This window comes from Electrona antarctica (assembly GCF_951216825.1).
Source record: "Electrona antarctica genome assembly, chromosome: 5".
Classification (NCBI taxonomy): Eukaryota; Metazoa; Chordata; class Actinopteri; order Myctophiformes; family Myctophidae; genus Electrona; species Electrona antarctica.
Window position 1 is genome coordinate 32,238,826 of NC_136810.1, and position 23,257 is coordinate 32,262,082.

The 23,257-nt window shown below is 42.4% G+C and overlaps 1 protein-coding gene across 1 annotated transcript in view; it reads right to left on the bottom strand.

Moving 5' to 3' along the window:
• Positions 1–19,238: 19,238 nt before the first annotated feature.
• Positions 19,239–23,257, bottom strand: part of banp (BTG3 associated nuclear protein) — a 39,952-nt gene continuing 35,933 nt past the window's right edge. The window contains exon 12 of the mRNA XM_079502281.1: positions 19,239–20,080. Within this exon, the coding sequence (XP_079358407.1) occupies positions 19,964–20,080 (117 nt within the window). The 3' untranslated portion in view covers positions 19,239–19,963. The remainder of the gene's footprint in view (positions 20,081–23,257) is intronic.

Genomic DNA, 23,257 nt, shown 5'->3' on the forward strand with positions numbered 1-23,257 from the left:
CCCTGAGGGTGGAGGCCTGTTTCAATTGAAACTGGTGAAACATAGCTAAGGCCTCCTATGAGGCTAATCAATATGATCATGTATTAATCCGATGGTGTTGCCTGACGAATATAGACGATCTACAGGCTCCCAATGTGTATTGATGCTTGTGGATCAACTGCTTCCAAACAACACTAGGTGGATTCACTCGTGGGTTGAAGGGGACTCTGCAGTGATGCTTTTTTTCCTATCCTTTTTTTTTTCTCTAACCGAAAAAATTGCGGTCCGTAAAGGCGTATTGAACCGTGCAGGGTGTACCGAACGGTTCGGTTTTAAACCGTAAACCGCTGCACCCCTAGTGTGTGCGTGTGTCTGTGTGTTCGTGTGTGTGTGTGTGTGTGTGTCTGTGTGTCCATGTGTGCGCATGCGTGCGTGCGAGCGTGCTGATAATGCTGGACCGATCAAACATGCATTTTAAAACTGTTTTTAATATTTAATATCATATTGTCTATGTCCCTCAAACTTATTTCTAATGGTTTGAGCCTCAATCACCACTCCATTTAACCAGTCCTTGACTGGGTTTCCCGAACGCATTTAGTGTAAGACTTGTAGTGCCGCACATGCTCAGATGCCCTCTAGGACGCACAGGCGCACACAGAAGCCTGTGAACATAGACATTCCGTGCATAGATGTGCCACGCAATGGTAGGCCTCAGGCCTGGTATGGTAGGCCTCAGGCCTGGTATGGTACTGGTAGGCCTCAGGTCTACCATTCTGAAATTTAATTTAATGATATTTGGACTGCTGGACAGCTGACAGTAGGTTCTCTTTACTCTTAAAAAAAATGGCCTACCATTGCGTGGCACATCTATGCACGGAATGTATATGTTCACAGGCTTCTGTGTGCAGCCTAGAGGGCATCTGAGCATTTGCGGCACTACAAGTCTTACACTAAATGCGTTCGGGAAACCCAGCCAAGTCATTTCTTTCTGGACTTTGAAAGGAGTTTTAGCTGCAATACCACAATGTCCTGAAGGTGGTGGCGGTGCTGATATGCAGATTATTTAATATTTGAGTCATTATAATACTGATGCTAGATAAAACCAGGCTTGTTTCCATTCCATGCCAGCTTGGAAAATCAACAATGGCGGACATTGTAAACAAAGTGAAATGCAAATTTGGAACTGAAGACTGAAGAAGAGGAGGAATTATACAAAGTAGGGTGACATTGATGACATCACGATGAGGACAAAATCAGTTGAGCTGTTCCTGAGAGCAATTGCCATTAAAGCACCCATATGATATGAAAGCCTGATTGTTCAAAATTGGTTATTTGTGGTGATAGAAAACACAAAAACACAAAAGAAATTGAAAAAGTTGAATTTTATCTTTAGGTCCTTTAATTCATGGTGGTGGCACTATAACAGGCCGCTTCACACACCTCCAGAACTGCTTTCACTTCTGCCCATGCAACTCAGCTTCACTATAACACGTACAGTAGGACGTCTAGACAACTCAATGCTGTAGTTGTAACAACAATGTAGGCAATTAGCAGACGTTCTTATCCAGAGCGACAATAAGCAAGGAAACTATGATCACAGCTAAACCAAGAACATATCAGTCTAATCAATATACTATCAAAAATAATAACATTGAAACTATAGGATACCAGGTAAACAATGAACCTAGCATGTCATTAAATGACATTGTTACTTGTGGTCATCGTTGTGGTCAGCCAGTAATGAACTATAAGGAATAGGGTGACAGAGTGTCACAGTTAGTCTTTGGCTAAATGCAAAAAAAGAAACAGAGGTTATCACCACCGCCACCAACAACATCCTCCTCTACCGACAACAGGAGGCATTGTACTGAAAGAAGCCAATGAGTCCAAATACCTGGGCTCATACAGTAGGTCAACTCATCAGAGCATGACCTTAAAGTGTGGGATACATTCTCCTATAGTCTGTGAATGCTGAAAACCTGAAGCCTACCCTGCAGAAGTCCTTGGATGGGTGCTACACTGGCAGAATATCAACGAGAATGTGCACAGTACCAACAAATATATGCCAACAAGTATGGGGAAAGGCCAGGGGTATAAACTACTGGTGAGCTAGCCGGCTAGCATGAAGGATTGAGATGACTGGAGATGCCTTTGGAGAGAGAGAGACATGAAGTGATGTATTCACCATTCACCAACGAATGTCATATGACACGATGTTGTCATTAGACTACCCTCAGCACTGATTCTAGAAAAATAAGTGCCAGCTCAGCAAAATGTTCAAACTGCTTATCTTATTATCGGAGGTACACAACGTAAACATATATTATCGAGCCTTGAGGCCGTGACAGATTTGTTAAAGATACTTCTAACATAAACACTATTATTGTAATCCATCCGTTCAGTTTGCTTTGTAGCTGAACCCTCATGTAGTCTACTCTGCCAAGACATAAATCTCAATAAAATGTCTTACATACAATTCAAAACCATATTACTAATAAACCATAAAACCTCTATGTAAATCGGAGCTCCTTGAGTAAAAGAAAACACAAAATATCTGAACACAGATACAGAATTTTGGAACAGTCTCGGACGGATGCAAACAGATGCATTTCAATTGTTACCATGAAGGGGACATCCTACCTCCACAGCCATATTATTCTCAATCCAGGACAGATGGTAAATTCTGGCTATTTATATAGGAACACTGTATTGTATTCATCGTCCAATGACATGCTTGGTTAGGGTTAAAGGTGATATGATTCCCATTCTTCTCATTTTGTGTACTGAGATGTCAATGTACATGGAGGAAAATCTACTGAATGTTTTTGTTTTATACAAAAAACATTCCACTCGCAGGCAGAGCAGTTACTTGTCAGAACACCCCTGCTGAGGCCACGTGATCACAGGTCTCTCTCTCTGTCACGCACGCACACACACACACGCAACAACGTTACGAACGTAACAGCAGGTTACAGGTGAATACAGAGAGCCATGTATATCCATTCCATTCCAATCCAATCCACTTTATTTATATAGCACATTTCACAACTCAAGGTTTACAAAGTGCTGTACAGAAAGTTAAAAGCTAAATACACTATAAAGCTAAAACAAAAGACACCAACAAAACCACACAGTAGAAAAGGACACATAACAACAAAGCCACAGAAAAACACAGAACACTCAAACGGAATTAAAAGCCAAGGTGTACATGTGTCTTAAGGCGAGATTTAAAAGTCTCAATGGTGGGGGCCAGTTTCACATAGGAAGGGAGCTCATTCCACAATTTGGGGGCTATGACAGAAAAGACTCGGTCACCTCTGGTCTTTAAACATGCCTTTTTTGTGACCTGGAGATTCAACTGGCCAGCAGAACGCAATGACCTTTAGGGAGTATAAACCTCTATAGGTCACAGAGATACTGCGGCGCAAGACCATTCAGTGATTTAAAGACAAACAATAAAATCTTGAAATCAAGTCTAAAACGGACGGGGAACCAGTGAAGGGAGGCCAGAACAGGTGTAATATGGTCACGCCTACGGGTTCCAGTTAGGAGACGCGCAGCAGAATTTTGGACCAGTTGTAGACGTGCCTTGGAAGTCTGGTTTAAACCAACATACAGTGCATTGCAGTAGTCTAAACGAGTGGAGATAAAAGTGTGAATGACACGTTCAAAATCGTTAAAAGAAAGCACAGACTTGATTTTGGCAAGCACAAGCAGCCTCAGGTGATAAAAGCTGGAACTAACCACAGCGTTTACCTGTTTGTCCAGTTTGAGTGCATTATCCAATTTGATCCCAAGGTTAGAGACAACGGGTTTGGCATAAGGCTGCAGGGGACCAAGGTTGGTGGGTACAACACCGGGGCCACTAGGCCCAAACACTATGACTTCCGCTTTTCTTTCATTTACACTGAGGAAGTTGAGAGCCATGCAGGCCTTAATGTCATTGAGACAGTTAAGAAGGGGTGTCAGGGAGTCGTTGCTTCCCTTTTTTAGGGGTATAAAGATTTGGGAATCATCTGCGTAGAAAATATAAATGATAGGCGATGCCGTGTTTCTTGAAAATTAGTCCCAGGGGGAGAAGATAAAGGGAGAACAGTATTGGCCCCAGGATCGAGCCCTGGGGGACTCCGGAAGACAGTGGGGAGGAGGAGGATTCAAAGTCTCCACATTTTACTGAAAAATGTCTATCAGAAAGGTAAGATGAGAACCAATCTAGGGCAGAATCCCTGACACCAACACAGTGCTCTAGTCGAGAAATTAGAGTCTTGTGACAAAGAGTGTCAAATGCAGAGGTTAAATCAAGAGGCAGCAGAATAGCAGAGTGTCACACACACACACACACATACACACACACACACACACACACACACACACACACACACACACACACACACACACACACACACACACACACACACACACACACACACACACACACACACACACACACACACACACACACACACACACACACAATGTAAACTAGGAATGTCGCTCAGCTGAAGATATGAAGAGAAAGCCAGCGCTGTACATGTACCTCACGCACCCCCCCATTCATCTCCCAGACACGTTTACTGTCATCTCTTCCACTGCAAATGGTCCGTGAGCAAAAGCAGAATCAGCTCCACAAGCCATTATTTATAAGTGCATTACTCCCTGGGCAAACTGTTTACCACCCAAGGACGTTTTTGCAGATATATCAATCATAACTTTAATAGCAGGCCGTTTGTCATGTGGGGTCTTTCCGCGCGCACGTGTGAGGGGCTCCTGGAGGAAGGAACAGCAGCATGTGGGGTGAGCGAGTGAGCAGAAACATGCTTCATGTTATGCTCCGTCGTACGACAAAAGTATAAATCGGGCTTCAGGCCATGGTCTCTGCGGCACAGCAGTGTAGGACGCACATGGATTAATACATCTGTCTAATATAAGACATTCAGCTGCGTGGATCTTGTAAAGTCTGATGACATAAACAACGGTTCCCATAGCAGCCCAATTTGTACGTTGTCATACAACTGTGTCACTCGCTGAGTAAAAACAACTGATTTTCAAGTGAAAAACACGACAGGGTGCTTCAAGCCATTTTCCAGCATTGTGCTATCACTACATTAAGTGAACTTCAGGGAAATAATATGTTGTCTTCTGTGACAAGTGTGGGGAGAAATGTTGCACAAAAAGGACATAAACAACAGAAATAATAAAAATGCCTGGCGCACACACCCGAACAAAAACAGGAACCATGATTGTGACCTTTCTCTGTCTGTCTGTGTGTGTGTGTGTGTGTGTGTGTGTGTGTGTGTGTGTGTGTGTGTGTGTGTGTGTGTGTGTGTGTGTGTGTGTGGTAAAACAATTGCATCCCCTCCCCTGGTGTGTGCTCTACCCACTGATCATGTGATCCACCAGAACTGAACCAGATGGGCATGTTGCTTCCAAACCTCTCTCTCAGATGCACTATTTCACTCTCTCTGCCACATGCAGACTTACTGACAAACACATACTCAGTCTCACATGCAAACAAAACACATGTATTTTCCCTGCATACTCAATGATGAATTTCAATACAAATAGTAATATTCGGGCATTACCATGGGTGTGATTCCTCTGTCTTTGTTTACATTCCTAACATTTCTAACTCTACACATTGTAATAGAGATTATACAGTAAGTTGTTGGGCCTATACATAATTATAAAGTGTTATGAAGCATTATACTAACTACATGGCCTACAAAACCCTCAATAACCAGACCCCCCTGCTACCTCCCTGAACTCATTCAACGCCATGCCCCCTCCCGCTCCCTCAGGTCAGGCAATGCCAACCTCCTGGACATCCCCAAGACACACAAGCAAACCTGGGGTGACAGGGCCTTCACAGTGGCTGCTCTCGATCTCACTGTGGAACTCACATCAGAGCTGCCTGTCCCCATCCTCACCACACTCAAACCCCACCTTTTTAGATTAGCATTCCCTACATAAATCCCAACCCCCTTTTGTTTACCTTTCTTTTATAGTTTTTTTTCCCCTAATAAAATTGTTTTTATTTGTGTCCTGTAAAGCGACTTTGAGTACCTAGAAAATCACTATATAAATCGTATGTATTATTATAAGTGCATTATAATACGCGTTCAACGTTGTCTTAAAATCTCCTCACTGTCAGAAGACTGGCGACTCATTGTATGTTGGGGGAGACGTGTCGTGATTGTCTAATGTCTACACCCACCCAAGCCCAAGAGTACAAGTTGGCAGTAACAGGATCTATAAACATGGGAATTGGCATAACAATTAAATTGGGGAGAAAAAAAACACAATAATCTAAAATTATACTATTCACACTATCCACAGCACACTACTCTTTGATAGGCCAAGTCATACTTTGGCTTCAGGAATCGTCTCCTTGCACTGCAGCCACAAGAGTCGGAGCAGAAATGCAAAAAGATTAAAAAATAAATATATATATATATATATATATTTTTTGATAGCCTATGGTATGGCCGTTGGTATGCCTTTGCCTTTGGTAAAGGATCACAAAAAAGTGCCTCTGATATGTCTGCTTATACTCATTTTTGACGCACTCTAAAGTCAGTGTTTGCTCATAAAAAGGTCACACAGTCCCTTCAAGTTAGCTCAACTTTCTAGTTTACATTCGATTTCTCCCTGGGCCTTTGGAGCTTCATTGCCAGCCACACACTTTTCATCATACTACTCAGCAGTAACATCACAGCCCAAGGGTGTTTCCTGATACTTTCCTCCACTCTCTAATTCCACCAAAAGCATTACAGGGCCAAGAGACAGCTGCATGGGTACAACAGCAGTTACTTCGTTTCCCTGGGCTGAGCATGGCTGAGCTGAGTGGTGGAGGCAGGGCTCATCACTGAAAATAAAAAGGAGTTTTTGTTCAGCACTGATTGCAGAGATAATTGTCAGAGCTTTAAAACCCATGGAGGCCCCTTCCTCGTCTTCTCTCTTTTCTGCGACTGCTCTCTCCTTACTTGCATCACAGCCATGGCAAAACACAGACCTCTGCTCTGTCCATCTCAGATCACAAGAGCCTTGATTGGACCTGAGGGTGTGTGTGCATATCTCGGCCAAAAGACGTCGAGGGCCGGAAGGCTCGCAAATGATCTTCCTCCCTGTGTTCTAAAGTTAACATTGTTCATGTGATTAATTTCACTGTGTGAGATTTAATGAGGATCTGCTTCTAGTTTTCCTCTCTCATGCACACACACACACACACACACACACACACACACACACACACACACACACACACACACACACACACACACACACACACACACACTCTCTCTCTCTCCCTCTCTCTCTGAATTTTGCCGCACATTCTCTGGAGCTCATTAAAGAAGATGAAGACAACAACAGCACGTGATGGGCTGAAGAGGCAGCATGGAGGTGCTGTGAACAGGACATCATGTACTGGGCACTTCCTCTGAGCCAAACAAACCCACTGTTCTAAGTTAGGGCCCGAACAGGAGTTTATACCACATGAATGAATCCATCCCTATTTTGGGCATGTCATAACATGCGAACATTCGGCAAGAATAGGCAAACATACATTGTAAATAGCAGATCTACAAGCTCACAAAGGGACACAATTTGACAGGTTAAAGTGGTTAATTGGGTTTAATGGGGAATTTCCTACCAATGCATGTATGTGTAGCATTGCGCGGAAAGCGGGGATTGAACCCGGGCCTCCCACTTGCCAGACCAACACGCAACCTGTCGTGCCAATAGGGCTGAGCCCGATTGGCAGGGCTGTTGCGGGCTGGGTCTTGGCTGGGGGCTACAATCACCCCCCCGATCTTTGAAGCGTGTCCTCGCGCTTCTCACTTCACACCGCGGACCGCCGCACACGATGTTCCTCATGTCCCTCACGCAAGGATATCACGCTTCACGTCCTGCCGACTACGCCAGATTGTAGCATTGCGCGGAAAGCGGGGATTGAACCCGGGCCTCCCACTTGCCAGACCAACGCGCAACCTGTCGTGCCAATAGGGCTGAGCCCGATTGGCAGGGCTGTTGCGGGCTGGGTCTTGGCTGGGGGCTACATATGCACTATGCAGTAGGGAAGTGACCAAAATGAGAAAATAAGCATATTTTTGGTTTGGTTGTTGGGATTGTTGCATTTTTACATGATTCCTTGTCTATAAAGTTATCTGGAGCCCAAGTGGTCACTCACAGCATCTTTATTGTCCATTAAGGCGGGTCCATACATTCCGAACTTCGGATGGCTCTCTCATAACTTTCTTCGTATCTGCCGTATCGGCTGGGTCATTTTAAAAGATGGGCTGCCATAGTTTTGTACTTTTTCTACATTATTCTAATAGGCCCCCAGGTGTGATTATAAATTATCCAAATGTCTTCCCTGTGTATTTTTTTAAAAAGAACATAAAGCTCTAAGGTCCACATTGCCAATGAAAAATAAAATAAAATTTATTTTTTTGTTTTCCGTGGTTTTAGGCTAGATCGTTAGATCGCTTTAACCCTCAGCCATATATATGGAAGGAACCAGGAAATCAAGTGATTGCTAAAAATCCACTCCCATTCTAGAACATTTTTTCAGATGCCATGTCGGGCACAGGCCTCCTGCAAACGCTTTGCTTTTTTCGGCCATGCCAACTTCCAAGTCTTCCTATGTCGATGAGCCCACTCACTCTTAACAGAAAACAAACTCAGTCACCCCTTGCTATCATTCATCCTCTGTCTAGTGTCTAGCCAGGGAGGGAGATGCTTGAAGAGTCATTACACGTCTGACTATCTCCTCAGTCCTCTAAAGTGTGTCTTTCTGGCAGCGGGCTGGGGGTTAAGTGAGCCAGCAAATGGCTTGGCCTGTTATGGCGTGCATACTGTAGTGAAAAGGGCATGGCCCTGGAGTCTGTTTGTAATAGTATACAGTAGTTAATACCCCATAGCAGAACAGCTACCAGTCAATTCAAGCTTGATAAACACACTAATCACACTTAAAAATAAACAGAAAACAAAAACAAGGCAGAATCAGATACAAACTAATTTCCAGTCTCCCAGTTTCACATATGCCATATTTTTGCCTTTCCTACATACATGCAAACACACAAACACATGCACACCCACACATACGCATTACGCGCACGCACGCGCACACGCACACACAGACGCATTGCGTGACGCATGGAGATTCTTGATAGGTAATGTCTGAATCTAAGCTTTGCAGAGACGGTGAGATGCAGTGTCAGACACAGGTCTTTAGTCCCTGTTTTCATGGGCTGACCTCTTTGGTACGGTTAGACTGGAGGAAAACATACTAGTAGATATCAACCGATTTTGGCTCTGTGCAAGACCTTGCACTGCATGCCACATCTGGCATAATCATATTTGTAACCATAACAAAGATAGGAGGAGGTAAATCAAACACAGCCTCTCTCTGAGTACTTAGACTTCTGCTCAATGAAAAAGCAAATTGGAGTTTCCTTTCATCACGTGAGAGCTTTTTGGCATTAACAAACAAGCATTCGTTCTCCCATGGAATCAAAGCCAGGCTCGGTCCAAATTGGATGACCTCTCCGAATCCCTCTTCTATGTGAAAACAAAGGACCTTTCTATATAAGGCGCGCTGAAACCCACAAAAGTGTGAACAAATACAGAACAAGATTCGGTCACTCCAGTTTCTGACCTCGAAAGAACAACTGTTCTTTTAAATGTGAGTGTTATCATGGTGCAGGCCATCTGTCAGCTGTCAAAGTGAATGCAATGAGATAATAAGTAGGCTAGAGAAAAATGGCAGAGGTTTGAGATGCACATAAGCAGGTATGCCAGGTATGTGTCCATGCAGGCCAGCATAAAGACTGAAACATGCGTCCATGCAGGCCAGCATAAAGACTGAAACATGCGTCCATGCAGGCCAGCATAAAGACTGAAACATGCGTCCATGCAGGCCAGCATAAAGACTGAAACATGCGTCCATGCAGGCCAGCATAAAGACTGAAACATGCGTCCATGCAGGCCAGCATAAAGACTGAAACATGCGTCCATGCAGGCCAGCATAAAGACTGAAACACAGCCTATTGTTGACCATCAAAGTCAAGAGGATTCTGGTGGACTCATTTATATTGATTGCAATGTCGCTGCAAATTAACTGTCAGTTGGCCTCATTGTCATTGAGCTCCCAGCACTTTGCAGTAAACACTAAACAGTAGGCTCTCCTCTCAATAAAACTGGTAAGTAATGTAATAAGATGCTAATGAATCCCCTTGTACTAAGTTGCTCAAATAGACCACAGAGCCCATTCAACAAATGCCTCTGGTTCAGAAGGGTTCATATCTAGGAGTACATAAACGTTTGTTTACCATGTTGCTGAGCAGAACATTGTGGCTCGTAAAACAGGCACACGATGGCTTCATACATGTATAGCCATCCAAGACTTGTGAAACCCCCCGAGAAAATTACTGATAAGGCATTATAGGGAATCAGGCCAAACATTCCTTAAAGTTATCTAGATCTTTGACAGTTGCAAGAGAGAACATTATTCATACAGGATCATAAAGATTTACACAATCTATGCTAACCAGTTTATAATTAGCGGCGCTACATGCCTCATCATCAATTTCGATGCAATTTAACAGCCAGATGCACACGAGGTGATAGAAAACGTCAGCCGCAGATGTATGCAAAAGCACTTTCACCAACGTCATCACGTCTCAAGTTCACCTTCAGGACATTGGCGTAATCAAAGTGCAGCCAAGTAGACATTTCAATGAAATTGAGCGCAATAATAGTTCTGAACGATAAAGGCTGAACTTACCATCGACACGAACATATGAACGAACCTTCAAACGAAGGTAAGCGTTGTCATCTCTCGTAACTTTGTTTGCAGAAGCGTAGTAGACCGGGAAACAATAGTAGAGTACATGTTGTTTGAATCACTGCACTGGATCAGCGCATCGCTCCTCTTCCATCTGTGCGCTCCCCCAGCTGTGAGCGCCCTCCCCTTAGCAAACGTCTGCTATTGCTTATAAGCTATTGCCCTTATAGTTTAATCTATAGAATCAAGTTATTCAGTGTTGCTTACGATTAAACTATATAGGTTTCTGTTATGCGCTGTTTTCCTGCAGAATTCTGCTATGTTTTTGTGCGTGTGTAGGCCTATAAATAATCAAGTCAATGGAGCAGCTACATGAATGCACTTAATTAACAATTATGCCATATTAGTGTTAGCCAATTTAACTCTTGTTTAAACCTGTCTGCGACAATTAAAGAGAAGACTTGAACAAGTTCAGTAGGCCTATTAATTCTAACATTTTGTTTTGACTTGTTATTAAAGGTGCGTTTAAGTGATATTGTGTGGTTAACTTAAAACAAAACGAGTTTTGTTTAAAAGATTAAGGCTATCTCCGGCTCTTCCGTAGTTTCTAAAACCAAAAAAATTTTTCGGGTGTGACACATCATCACACACTCTAGAAGAGAGAATTTATTGGCATCCCATTTATCTTCAATTTGAGTTTTCCAGTTCCAATTTTACTTTTTTAGCTTGCATCCTTTATAGGCCAGTGGATCTAAGCCAAAAAGGGGCGTGACCCAAAATAAATTGCAAAAGTAATCATCCAAGGTTTTTTATGATCCTTAGGTTCATCCAAATAACATATTAAAACTAGAGCTGCACTCTGTCGAGTGCCTACTTGCGCGTTGCACACAAGTGATAACTACTTTGTATATATGTGATGTATGCCATGTGATGTATGCCATGCTTTTGTTATTGCTTAATGTAAGTCGCTCTGGATTAAGAGCGTCTGCTAAATGCCTAAATTGTAAATTGTAAATTGTAGGCCATTATGGCCTACTAGTGCGCAAGCAGAGCGCGCAAGTACTGTCGACCTCTAAAAGTAGTATACTGTGGTTACTTGTTTTATGCGTATGCCGTGGCTGATTTTGAGAGTGACGTAATGAAGATATGTACCAATGCCAGGGTATAAAAACAGTAGGTTACAATTTATATACATGTATGTATATGTAAGTTGTATATGTATATGTAATTTGTAAGTTGATGAGTAGTATACTGTGGTTACTTGGGTTGTTTTATGCGTATGCCGTGGCTGCATGATTCTGAGAGTGACGTAATGAAGATATGTACCAATGCCAGGGTATTCGATGGTGACGTAATAAAGATATGTGCCAGTCTCGGGTGGATTAAAGGTAATGCCTCTAAGTATACATGTATGTAATCTGAAACCTACCTTTATTACGTCACCATCGAGAGCCAGTTATACCCTGGCATTGGTATATATCTTCATTACGTCACTCTCAAATCATGCAGCCACGGAACACGCATCGGAGCACCGGACAAACAACTTTACTTGCGCGTTCTGCTTGCACAAGTGAATAGTATTATATAAATTGTGGATCATGGTAAATTCAGGGGTTGTAAATTCATAGACCTAATGCTTAATTCTGCCTTGCATTTAGGCTATGGGACCGATGGCTTCTAGCTCTCAAATGAAACTCCTCTGTAGTGAAAATCTGAAGAACGTTTTACCTACTCACCAATACAATTTGAAAGCCTACTTTCCTTAGTGGACGCACTCTGAGCCCCCCACAACACATATAAAATAAACTTTTTGGCCAGAAAGGGATTTTTTCCATAGGAAAAAAAAATACTTTTAGCTACTCCACTGCGCCCTCTACCAATATATTGCCAAGAGAAAACCTCATAGTGAAAAAAATCCCTTTCTGGCCAAAAAGTGCATTTTATACAGTGGTGGGGGGCTCAGAGTTCGTCCACTAAGGAGGAAAGTATAGGCTTTCTAATGACACAACCCATCTTTGTATTGGTGAGTAGGTAAAACGTGTCCCAGCATTAGCATTAGGGCTATGGACCATAGAGTCTATACCGTCATATGCATTGTTATCAGTAATTCAACAAAAAATACTTATAACGCGCATAAATAAATTGCATTAAACAGTGCTGCAGAGCGGGTCTTGCCGCAACCCTATCGATGTTTGGAATTAAGCTTTGCTGAAGGCATGCTGTGTCGCTGCCCATGTGACGTCACTCATGCGACATTGCGACACCTCCATGTCTCTCGCTGCCACTCAAGTGACTACTGGCCAATCACAGCGCGACTTTTCCGGGACTTCTGTGACGCACTCGGAAGCTTGACAAGCTTCCACTCATGCTTCCGCTATGCTTCACAAGGAATCTCGGGAAAATTGTGCCTTCAATTTTGACACGCGCCCCAGAGCCGTCTACCTTTTTGAGTGGTGTAAACCACTCCTACAACTGGCTTTGTTAGTCTGTCTGTCTGTGCTCAAAAAATGAGCACGGTTGCTATGGTCACCCAGTTCACACGGGTGTGATTTCATTACATCAGACATTACGTCAGACCACAGCTGATCAGTCTATATAAGACCCTACACCACTCAGTTCACACAGGTGTGATTTTTAATGTATGTCTATGCTTTTACCATGGGTTTAACTACAGACATGTGGCTTCAACTTGAGGTGCACCTGGGCACCACACAGGGTTAATACGGGCCTGCCCCCGAGTATAAGGCAGGGAATATCACTTACAGCACCGTAGTGACTATTCATTGCCCTGAAAAAGGTCATAGTCTATGCACGCACACCATTGAGCACTATCAATTCATAGATCAACTAGATCTAAATCTGACATATCGTTTCGTTGCATGGCGGTCAGACAGGCCTTTGCAAGGCCAGGAAACTCTATGTACAAATTAACATTTATTTGCCAGACTGTCCGTCTGTGTTTGAGACTTGATATCCCAAAACTTTCCGGTGATAAAATGGCCACCAACTTAATCAAAAAAGTCAACCAAAGAACAAGATTCCTTTACAGGATCTCCTCACTGGTCGACAAAAACACCTTGAAGACCTTAACAGGAGCCCTCGTACAAGGCTTCTTTGACTATGCATGCACCTCCTGGTACCACAGCACCTCAAAGGCCCTTAAAACTAGGCTCCAGACTTCCCAAAACAAACTGGTCAGGCTCCTACTTGGCCTCACCCCCCGAACCCACCTCACCCCTGCCCACTTTGACAGACTGGCATGGCTTAGGGTCGACGACAGAGTACAGCATCTTGCAATGGGTCTGGTCCACAAGATTCGATACTCCACCAAGATACCCATGTACCTGTCTAGATACTTCCTTAATGTTAACGAAGTCCACACAACACCAGAGGGAGTGCAACGAACCATGTACAACCCAGATTCGGCACAAACAAGGGACTACATTCTTTTCGCTCCTATGCCACCAAAATGTGGAACGCCCTACCAACAGTCATTAAGACATGCGAATCCCTTGACTCCTTCAAAACCGCTCTCAAAGGGCACCTACGGATGGCTGCAATTCGAAACTGGCCCCCGTAAAATCTGAAGCCCCCCCCCTTTTCCCCTCACTGTATATGTTTCTTTTCCCTTTTTACCTCCATTATGATGAATTCCTGTTCTGTTCTTTGTCTATATAGAAGTGTCTATTTGTACGTCTCTAAATGTTTTGATGAATTGAACATGGTGGACCCTGTTGTAAACAAGTGTAATGCTTAATTGGGTCGTCCACTCACAGTAAACAGCCTTTGTATTGAGTTTGTGCTTGAAATGTACTGTAATTCTGCAAACTGTTAATACATTTTTCAATCAATCAATCAAAACCATATCTTGGGATAAGCTATTTTGATGTCATGAACAACGAACCGTCGAGAAGTGTCTCGAACCGACGAGAAGATTCTGGAACTCTGTGTCTTCTATTCTATCCATCCAATAACCGATTGACAACACCATGGCTATCCATCATTTTTCCTACGTCATATGTGATATAAAAGCCTACTCATAACAAATGTACATTAGGACCTCCACCATTCGAGGTCTTGACCTCTTGACTTGTGAAAGAGAAATAATTTGAATTAAGATCAACTAAATTACTTTGCCTTAATTCCTCCATTTCCTTGTGTCTGCTTCGTCATTATTTTAGGTAAAACCTTTTTCATGCATTTTATTATTCTATGTGGGAAAAACTGTCTTTTATGATGTTTCAGAAACTTTTATAGAGTTGATTGGTACATAATGGAGACTTGCTCACTGTTTTATACTATTTTACCTACTAAATATATACTGATTACTTTGTCTTTAAAACAGATAAAACTACTTTTAGTGATTATCCTTCTAAATTATTAACATTTACCTCACATTGACTATATCTAAAAGTAGTTAACTTAAAAGTATTCCTGTTAAGGCTAATTCTCAAACTTAACATTCTTAAAGGCTAATTCTTAAACTTTACATTCCAAAAGGCTAATTCTTAAACTTAACAATCTAAAAAGGTTTAACATTATAACATTAAAGATAAAGTTAATATTTCATTAGTTGACTAACCATTTTGGTAAATTGCATTCTAAATGCCCCCTGTCTGGGTTTTATGATGGAACACCAATTATAATATAATGACTTTAAAAGTATTATTACATTTCCAGAGTTTCACTCTGATATCAAAGAATTATACAACCTTTCTCATTTTCATCATTATTAAATTAGCCACTTCCTATCAAAATCGAGGAAGTATTACTCAATATGATAATAATTTCAACCTGTCTAAACTAAGTGACCACTCCATCCAGTGTGACCCCATTAAGATTCACATTCCAATTATAACATTTCTATCAACTGTCCTTTCACTACGCTAGCTGTCATTTTTTCATTCACCAGGGTATGATGACGACATATCTGGAACAATAAATCCTGGAAAACAAGGGGACTTGGGGAGAGAGGATGACAAGTTAGACACATTGACAGTAGTGTAGACCCCAGGAAAGTCATTATAAGAGCTTTCCATTTTTTATTGAGTGACCTAGAGCACTAAAATACATTCCTAGAATGTGGTTTTTGGAGCATAAACACCCAAAAAAACCAATACCCAGCTCCTTTCAATATAAAGTTGCATTTAACAACCAAGCCTTGCAGCTCAGCTTGCCTTTTTCTGGCTCATGGGTTGTTGTTGTCCCCAGTCAACCCCTACTATACAATATCATGCAAATCACATTATCGCCCTTTAACAGGAAACACTCACAGTCAAAGACTGGAGCTCTATTCTAAGGGGAACCCGTTACCTTGCACACTAGTCCAAGGACCTCCAAAATATTCGTCATGTCGTTGTTACAAATCATAAGTCTAGGGGTAAATGAGACAGTCGACAGTCGTCAAAGACATAAAACTAATCCTGCAAAAATGTGCATACATACTGTCAACTGTGAACCCAGTGCTTTAGCCTGCTGGCCAAAGGCAAGCGCATCCTGACTCAAGGGAGCTTTCCATTCCAAAGATTACCAATTTGCTGATTTATGATCCTGGAGAGAATTTGTCTTTTGGAGTTCTAAAACACATTTTTTTATTACAGAAAAAATGAGAAAATATGCACACTAGACTTTACACATCCCATGGCAACCCTTTGAGCATTGTAAAAAGTCCCACAGCAAACCATCCAGTGTATGTGAACAACAGACAGGCAGGCAGAAATTGAGCAGAGCAGTGGGTTGGTCATCCGTGGCCGTGATGGATGCGAGCATGCAGGCCCACGGTTAATACAGGAGAACACAAAGCTGCTGAGAGATTCACTCTTCCCCTCTATCTGGTCTCTGTCCATCACTCCACTCCTCCTCCCCAACATATGCATTCTTCTTCCAAACAATCTCATCTCTCCATCTATCATTCTTCATTCTGTTTTCAACAGGCTATGTCAGGCGGTCTGCCAGAGTGCCAGTTGCTATGGCAACAACCCCTGGTCCTGGACAGCGCCCAGGGTAGTAAAAGTGAAGAGACAGAGCCGTTACAACCAGGGGCTGTTTCCTTCACTTTAAGAGGAGATAAGTTGAAGAGTACAAGATTTAACACAGGTCTGTATTGGAGACAAAAGTTGTCCATATCAACAATATACATTTAAGCTAGAGTGACAAAGTTTTACAGGACAGGGATGTAGAATTTAATGCACTGACCCTGCTGACCAGTGATTCTCTACAAATTCTCAGACCGGACTACACTGCAAAATTGAACCATTTTACTATACTCTCAGAGTTGAATTAACTGTCAGGATTTTGCACTGTACTGTAAAATACATTTGAATGGGGTTAACAGATTACATGTGTATTTGGAGAGAGTAAATCAACACGCCTTTCTAGTTGCTGAAATCCTTACATCTCTGGTGTGGGAGAGGGAGGGAGGGAAAGGATAGGAAGAGTGGGCGACAGAGAGGAAAAGAGTTGAGTGAGAGAGATGGGGAGAAGAGGCAGTACAAAGGAGTCTGAGAGAGCAACCGAGACAGAGCGAACCAAAGGAAGCAGCAGAGATCTTGTATGTTGTTTTTTCGAGTTCAATTTGTCGACTGGTTCTTGCCACCACTCCAAAATACACTATTACATCATTCTACGCGTGAGAAACTTTCCCAAACTAACAAAGAGCTCCAGAGAGTCTCATTTATCTCTTCCTCACTTGACTCTGAAGATATTCATCATCACTGCAACATCACCCTTTCATTACTTAAATAAGACATTATCAGACACTCTCCAGACTTCCAGTTATTGAAGAAACATTAACACAAATTTGGTGTTGTGCTTGAACTTCGGGAGGTAAAGCAAAGTGCAGTATTGAAATGCTGTTGATTGTTACACATAAGTATGTGCAAGTGTGTATGTATCTATCTATTTATTTTGAGACAAATAACAGTCTTAAATCCACACTAATGATCCATAAAGTATAAATGATGGATAATTTATGGGGTCAGGACAGATATGCCTTTTCAGGGAGGGGTCAGAATAAATTATGGACTTGCTCAATTATTAATAATACATTAATAATTATGTACACATAATCTGTCATAATCTATTTTAAGCCATTGTTCTTTTCGCATCCTTCCAGCTATCCATTTGACATACTTCATCTGTGTCTATTCGGTGTCTGACAGATGTAGCAGTGAGAAGGGACATTTTATCCCAGGGTCCCACAACTACAAATTAACAGTTAAACAGCCTTGTTTCATCAGTTGATGATGAAACTGAACACAACCCCAAATGGTCTTACTTAAAGTGTACAAAAAGTGATACAAATTATGTTATGTAGCCACACCCACCAGTTCATTAAGTATGCCTGGTTTTCAGGTGGGTGGTAATCCACCTGAACTGAAGCCGCATCCACAGCTGTTGTTGTATGATAAAGGGGGAGGGGTTAGGGGAGGAGATGATATTGTGATGTCACTATATCTGGTGTATTTCAATTGGTCCTTTTGACCCAAAGGATTTCAGCTTTCAGGAAGAAACCAAAAATACACAAGGAAGACATATTTTAATATTCTAACCACACCTTATGGCTCTATATTCTGATAGTAATCATTGCTATAGTCCTTGTTCAGTAACAGGGGTCAACCTGTACATTCTCAGGTGTGTCACCATTTTCATCCAACCAGGAGAGAACTGATTTATCAGGTTTGGTTATTTTGTGTGATCCACTGTAATTATAATTTTCACTGCTTTCTAAAAACAAATTCATCACTTCAAATTTCACTGAGTTCTCTCTCCTGATGAAATTGCTATCCCGAATCCCGACCTGAAAATGTATTTTCTGTCTACTAAAATGCCCAAAAGACAATTATAGCTGTTCCAGCTATAATAATAGAGCCATGTATTTTAACAAAACAATATCACTTACACCCCCTTTAAGCTATTTCTAAAGCATCTTCTCAAGAGTCTAGTTCGAGCAAATGAAAGAAGTTCTTGTCTTGAAGACTTTGAAGCCATTTCACCGACCACTGTTTAAGGCAAAGAGGAGGGAAATACATTAACCGAGCAAAACGAAAAACACACTTTTATGGCCACCACAAAATATTTTTTATTCACATGAATGCATCTTTGACAGACACAGCGGGAGGGTAACAACTTAAGGGTTTTCCTTGTATTCTACAAGTAACATGTTCTGTCTACCACTGGCATCATCTCATTCCATTTAAAGATCTTCCATCTCCAGTGAAAAACATTCCACAACAATTTCTGCAATTTACAATTATGTAAATGAAACAAACAGCAGCTATGTTGCTAAACCAATATGTAAAAAAGCTAATAAAGGCTGGATTCATTGTCTGAGAGGAAAGGCTCTGGAACTTGAGAGAGTAATAGGAAACCAGGCCTGGAATATTGTCATTTTAGGGATAAATCCGCTTGGCATTTGGTGTATTTTTGAGGGCCAAATGCTAAGGAAAAATAAAACAATGCATTTAAGTCCATGGAAGTAATTCACTTTTTATTACATACTGTATGAAATAAAAATATAAATAAACTGTTCTTTCACCAAATAAGCCAAACTGAGGGGGCACGTGGCCATGGCCTATATGGCATCCTTCAGCCAATTCTACTTGCTTTTGCAGTCCAACAACTAGAAAAAGTTTTAGGTGGGATTTGTCTTTAACCCTTAGGGTTTTTCGTGAGTTGCTAGCCAAACTAGCTTAATTCCTAATAGCGATACTCTTTTCCAAAGTTGATGTAAACAGGCATGTGTGCTGCTGATGAGGTGGTGGGCTGATGTACTGCCTAAGCAGTGTCCTCTGTGAGTGGGGTTTAATTCCTCTGTGTATGCTGCTGTGGGCCAGGTCATTCTGGTGATGGAAACAACAGAAGAACCACAGTTGATTCTAGAACATCCTGGTCTTTTTAAGTTCCCTGTGCGCATTTCCGCACTGTCGACAGCTGGTCAGCAATGAATGGAGTTAATTGCTCAGAATAACCAATACAATGAGGTGCCACCCCACTGGATTCGATCATCATCCTTCCATGTTTGTTTACAAAAGAAGTCTCTGTAATTGTTAGCTTGCTGTCTGGATGTCGAAGTCTGTGATTCATTTGTTGACCTCCGCTGTTTTGTACAGACTTTTCTTTTTTTGTGTGTGGATCTTGCCAGGGTATAGGACAGGTAAGACTGAGCTGAGGTCAGCAAGACAATATCAGACCGGGCTTTCAGGTGGCAACAGAGGTGACAATCTGGACGACCTCTCCATTCTCCCCATGGATAGTTCCCTGAATGGCCTCCTTCACCTCCATGTCCCCCTGCAGGCCTGGATCCAACTCTGCAGCCTGGGAGACATACGACAAGGAGGAGAGAGGGGGAGGGAGAGAAGAGGAGGAGGAAGGGGGGGGGGGGGGGTCGAGTGCAAAAGTACAGTGCCATGATTAGCGAGAGAGTCGGGACTAGACGCTCTATCTGTGATTTGTAACTCTATCACAAAGTCTTTCATCCCCATAAAAAGGGAGGTATAGAGAGGGCAACGCCCCTTTAAAAGATGACTCAGTCCTGGGAGATGACCGTGGAGAGTGACTCACTCCTTCCTGCATGCGCATGCCAAAAGGTTCCCTCAAACACACCTGCAGCTTTTAATCCTCCCTGTAGCCCAGCATGCTGTCACTCCACAACAGCCAGCTGCACTGACACAAACACACACAATGCAACAATACAAACAAGAAACTGACACAACCTAACCACTGCTCGAAAAAGGAGCAAATACCTGACTTTGATTTTCTTGCATGTTTTTTTTGGTCATGAATGTAAAAAGAGTCAAATCAGCTGTGTTGAAAGTAAGGCCTCACACACAGTATTGGCTTTCGCTCTCTTGTTGTGGGAGCGCTGACGGATCATTGATCACTTGCCTCGGCTCCGCATTGTGTTTGGCAGAGGCCGTCTGCAGGCCATGCTGGCAACGCATGCGATGCCCGTGCCTAGTAACATGGTATCTCTCCGTGGCAGCCGGTGCCAGCCTCAGACCTGAACCCATCCTGAACCATGCACCAGGGCCAAGTACAAACTCTGTTTTCATCAGCTACTGCCCCAACCAGGACAGCATCGCAACTTCCTGTGCGGAAATATTCTTGTCTGTGTGGAGTACGATCTCGTTTGTGTAATGGAAACTATTAAATGAATAGAATGTAAAAAAGAAAAATTGCAGGGAGATAAATAAATAAAAAGCCTAAGTAATTTTTCAAGGGCCCGTATAAATGCTCCCATATGTTTGGAAGCAGATGAAAGTGATTCGATTGATTCCACACTGTTCAGAAATGGGAAAGATCAGCCCTATCCTTCCTGTAACCTTTGAACTAGAGAGCGCTGATGACAACATCGCAGCGAGTGATCAAGCGATTCTAACACAATCTCTCCCAGGTAGACCTCATCAGTCTCATCTGTTCCATCTCAACTCTCCTGTAGGCCTATTCGATGCGGTGCTTTTATGCTACGGTACCTACGGGCACCATCATGTTTCTTTGCATCTTGCCAACCTATTTCCTCAGTGTGTAAAACCTTTATAGCATTTGGAACTGAGCCTAATGACGTGCTGTTGAAACCACAATTAAAAACGTGTTGTTCGATCAGAAGAGATCAAATTGTTTACAAGTGGTTTCATTCCCTTGTCCCGCAGCAGCGTCCATATGAGGTGACTCTACTCCCAGAAACGGTACGCTGCTGATTGATCAGACTCCGCTGGACTTTGTTGATTTCTGTCAAGATAAATGTGTTCAATCAAACGTTATGGGGGGAAAAAAAACAGAGACCTAAAACCCGTTCAAACAAAGACGCAGGGTAAACAAACAGGGTCTGATTGCTCGCTGCAATGAACGAGATAGAACCCAACAGCAAGCCCATCAGGGGTTCTGGCTTTATGGCGCCATGGGGATTAATCAATATAGGATGTCTGCTCTCCACCCATGTTCTCAAGAGGAAGAAAGCCATTACCTAGACAACACCGCGGAAACAAAGGGACAACAAGAGCTTATCGACAGGCCAGCCTTAAGCAGGAGCTACCCCAAAACATGATGGGTGGCTGGTCAGTAGGGCCATTTGCTTGTCCTACATGGCCGCAGAGACAAGACGTGTGTATGATCATCAGTCACACTGAGAAACTGTACAATGAGATCCACTTTGGTACAGGGCTGCCTTTTTTACGAACAGCCACAAATCATTTGAAGAGCCAAGTGGTTTTCACATCTTTTCTGTTTATACTAGCGCAGCAAGAAAAGAATGCCTTTGCTCTCTCTGGGAATAGAGGGTACCCAGCCGCCCAGCATGCGACTTCAGAAGAAGGAAACATTATGGAAGAAATGTGACATGCAACAAAAGGCTGGTCAAAACAAAAGAAGAAAGAACAAAGCAAAAGTTCCCTTCTTCGACTCTCCTGGCAGTAACAAGCTGACCACTTGAAAGTACCCTGCTGTGCACCCTTCCTCTTTTGACACATGGCTCTCATTCAATAAACTCCACCATCAAGGGATTCAGAGCTAATCTAGTTATGATTCGTTTTAGAGCGCTTCTACCACTCTGTCCACATATTGTTAAATGAATGTTTACAGTAAACACCTACCGCAGTGACTGACATAATGGCAAGTCCTGTTCCTGCAAGTAGTTTGGCAAAACGGCTGGCCTCAATTTCAACATGATGGTAATTATCAATGAAACGTTACAAAGAACAGTCGGTATCATTATGAGTTTGGATAAACTAACAGCACTGCAGGCATGTGTCTGTGCTAATGACCCAAATTCTTTGGCTGCTTGTCCGAGCAAAACGATGGAGATTGTTATCTCCCAGTGATGAAATCCTACCAATGTTATTAATAACAGGACTAGGGCTTTTAGGGTGATTTAAATTCAATTGTGTGCTGGAGTCGCGCACCGAAAATAGTCGCTCTGTGACCCCTTGCGAGCTTGTAGATTGGCTATTTTCAGTGCTCAACATGGAGCGCAACCATGTATAAACCAGGCATTACGTTTAGATTTGCTTAGTCCTGCCTCTTCAGACTTCACAGAATGAATTCACATCAAATAATGCAAATAGATACCATACAATAAAACCTAAACATAGTTTAGACAAAAACACCCCGACTAAGGCTACTACTAAATATAACTACTTAGGCTGTAGTTATATTCATTTACATTTAACTTGTATAATTAGATACATTTGACATTGAAGCAATTTTCACAAAGAAAGGTGCTTATACAGTACACATTAAAACCCTCAGTGTTCATTTAAGTAAGTAAGTGTGAGTGAGTGTACAACTCAGTCAGTTAGTTAGAGTTCGGGAGTTTACTGTGTACAAGGGATGCATCAGGTTCTAATCTCTGTACATGGGTGTTTTCCAGTTACACAAATGAAACATAAAGTGACAGCTTATTAGCTGCCATCGTTTGGCCGTTATCATTTGGCTTAAGCGCTTCATTCCTCAGCAGGCCCCTCTGCCCCCTGCCCTGCACCGTACACATGTATATCC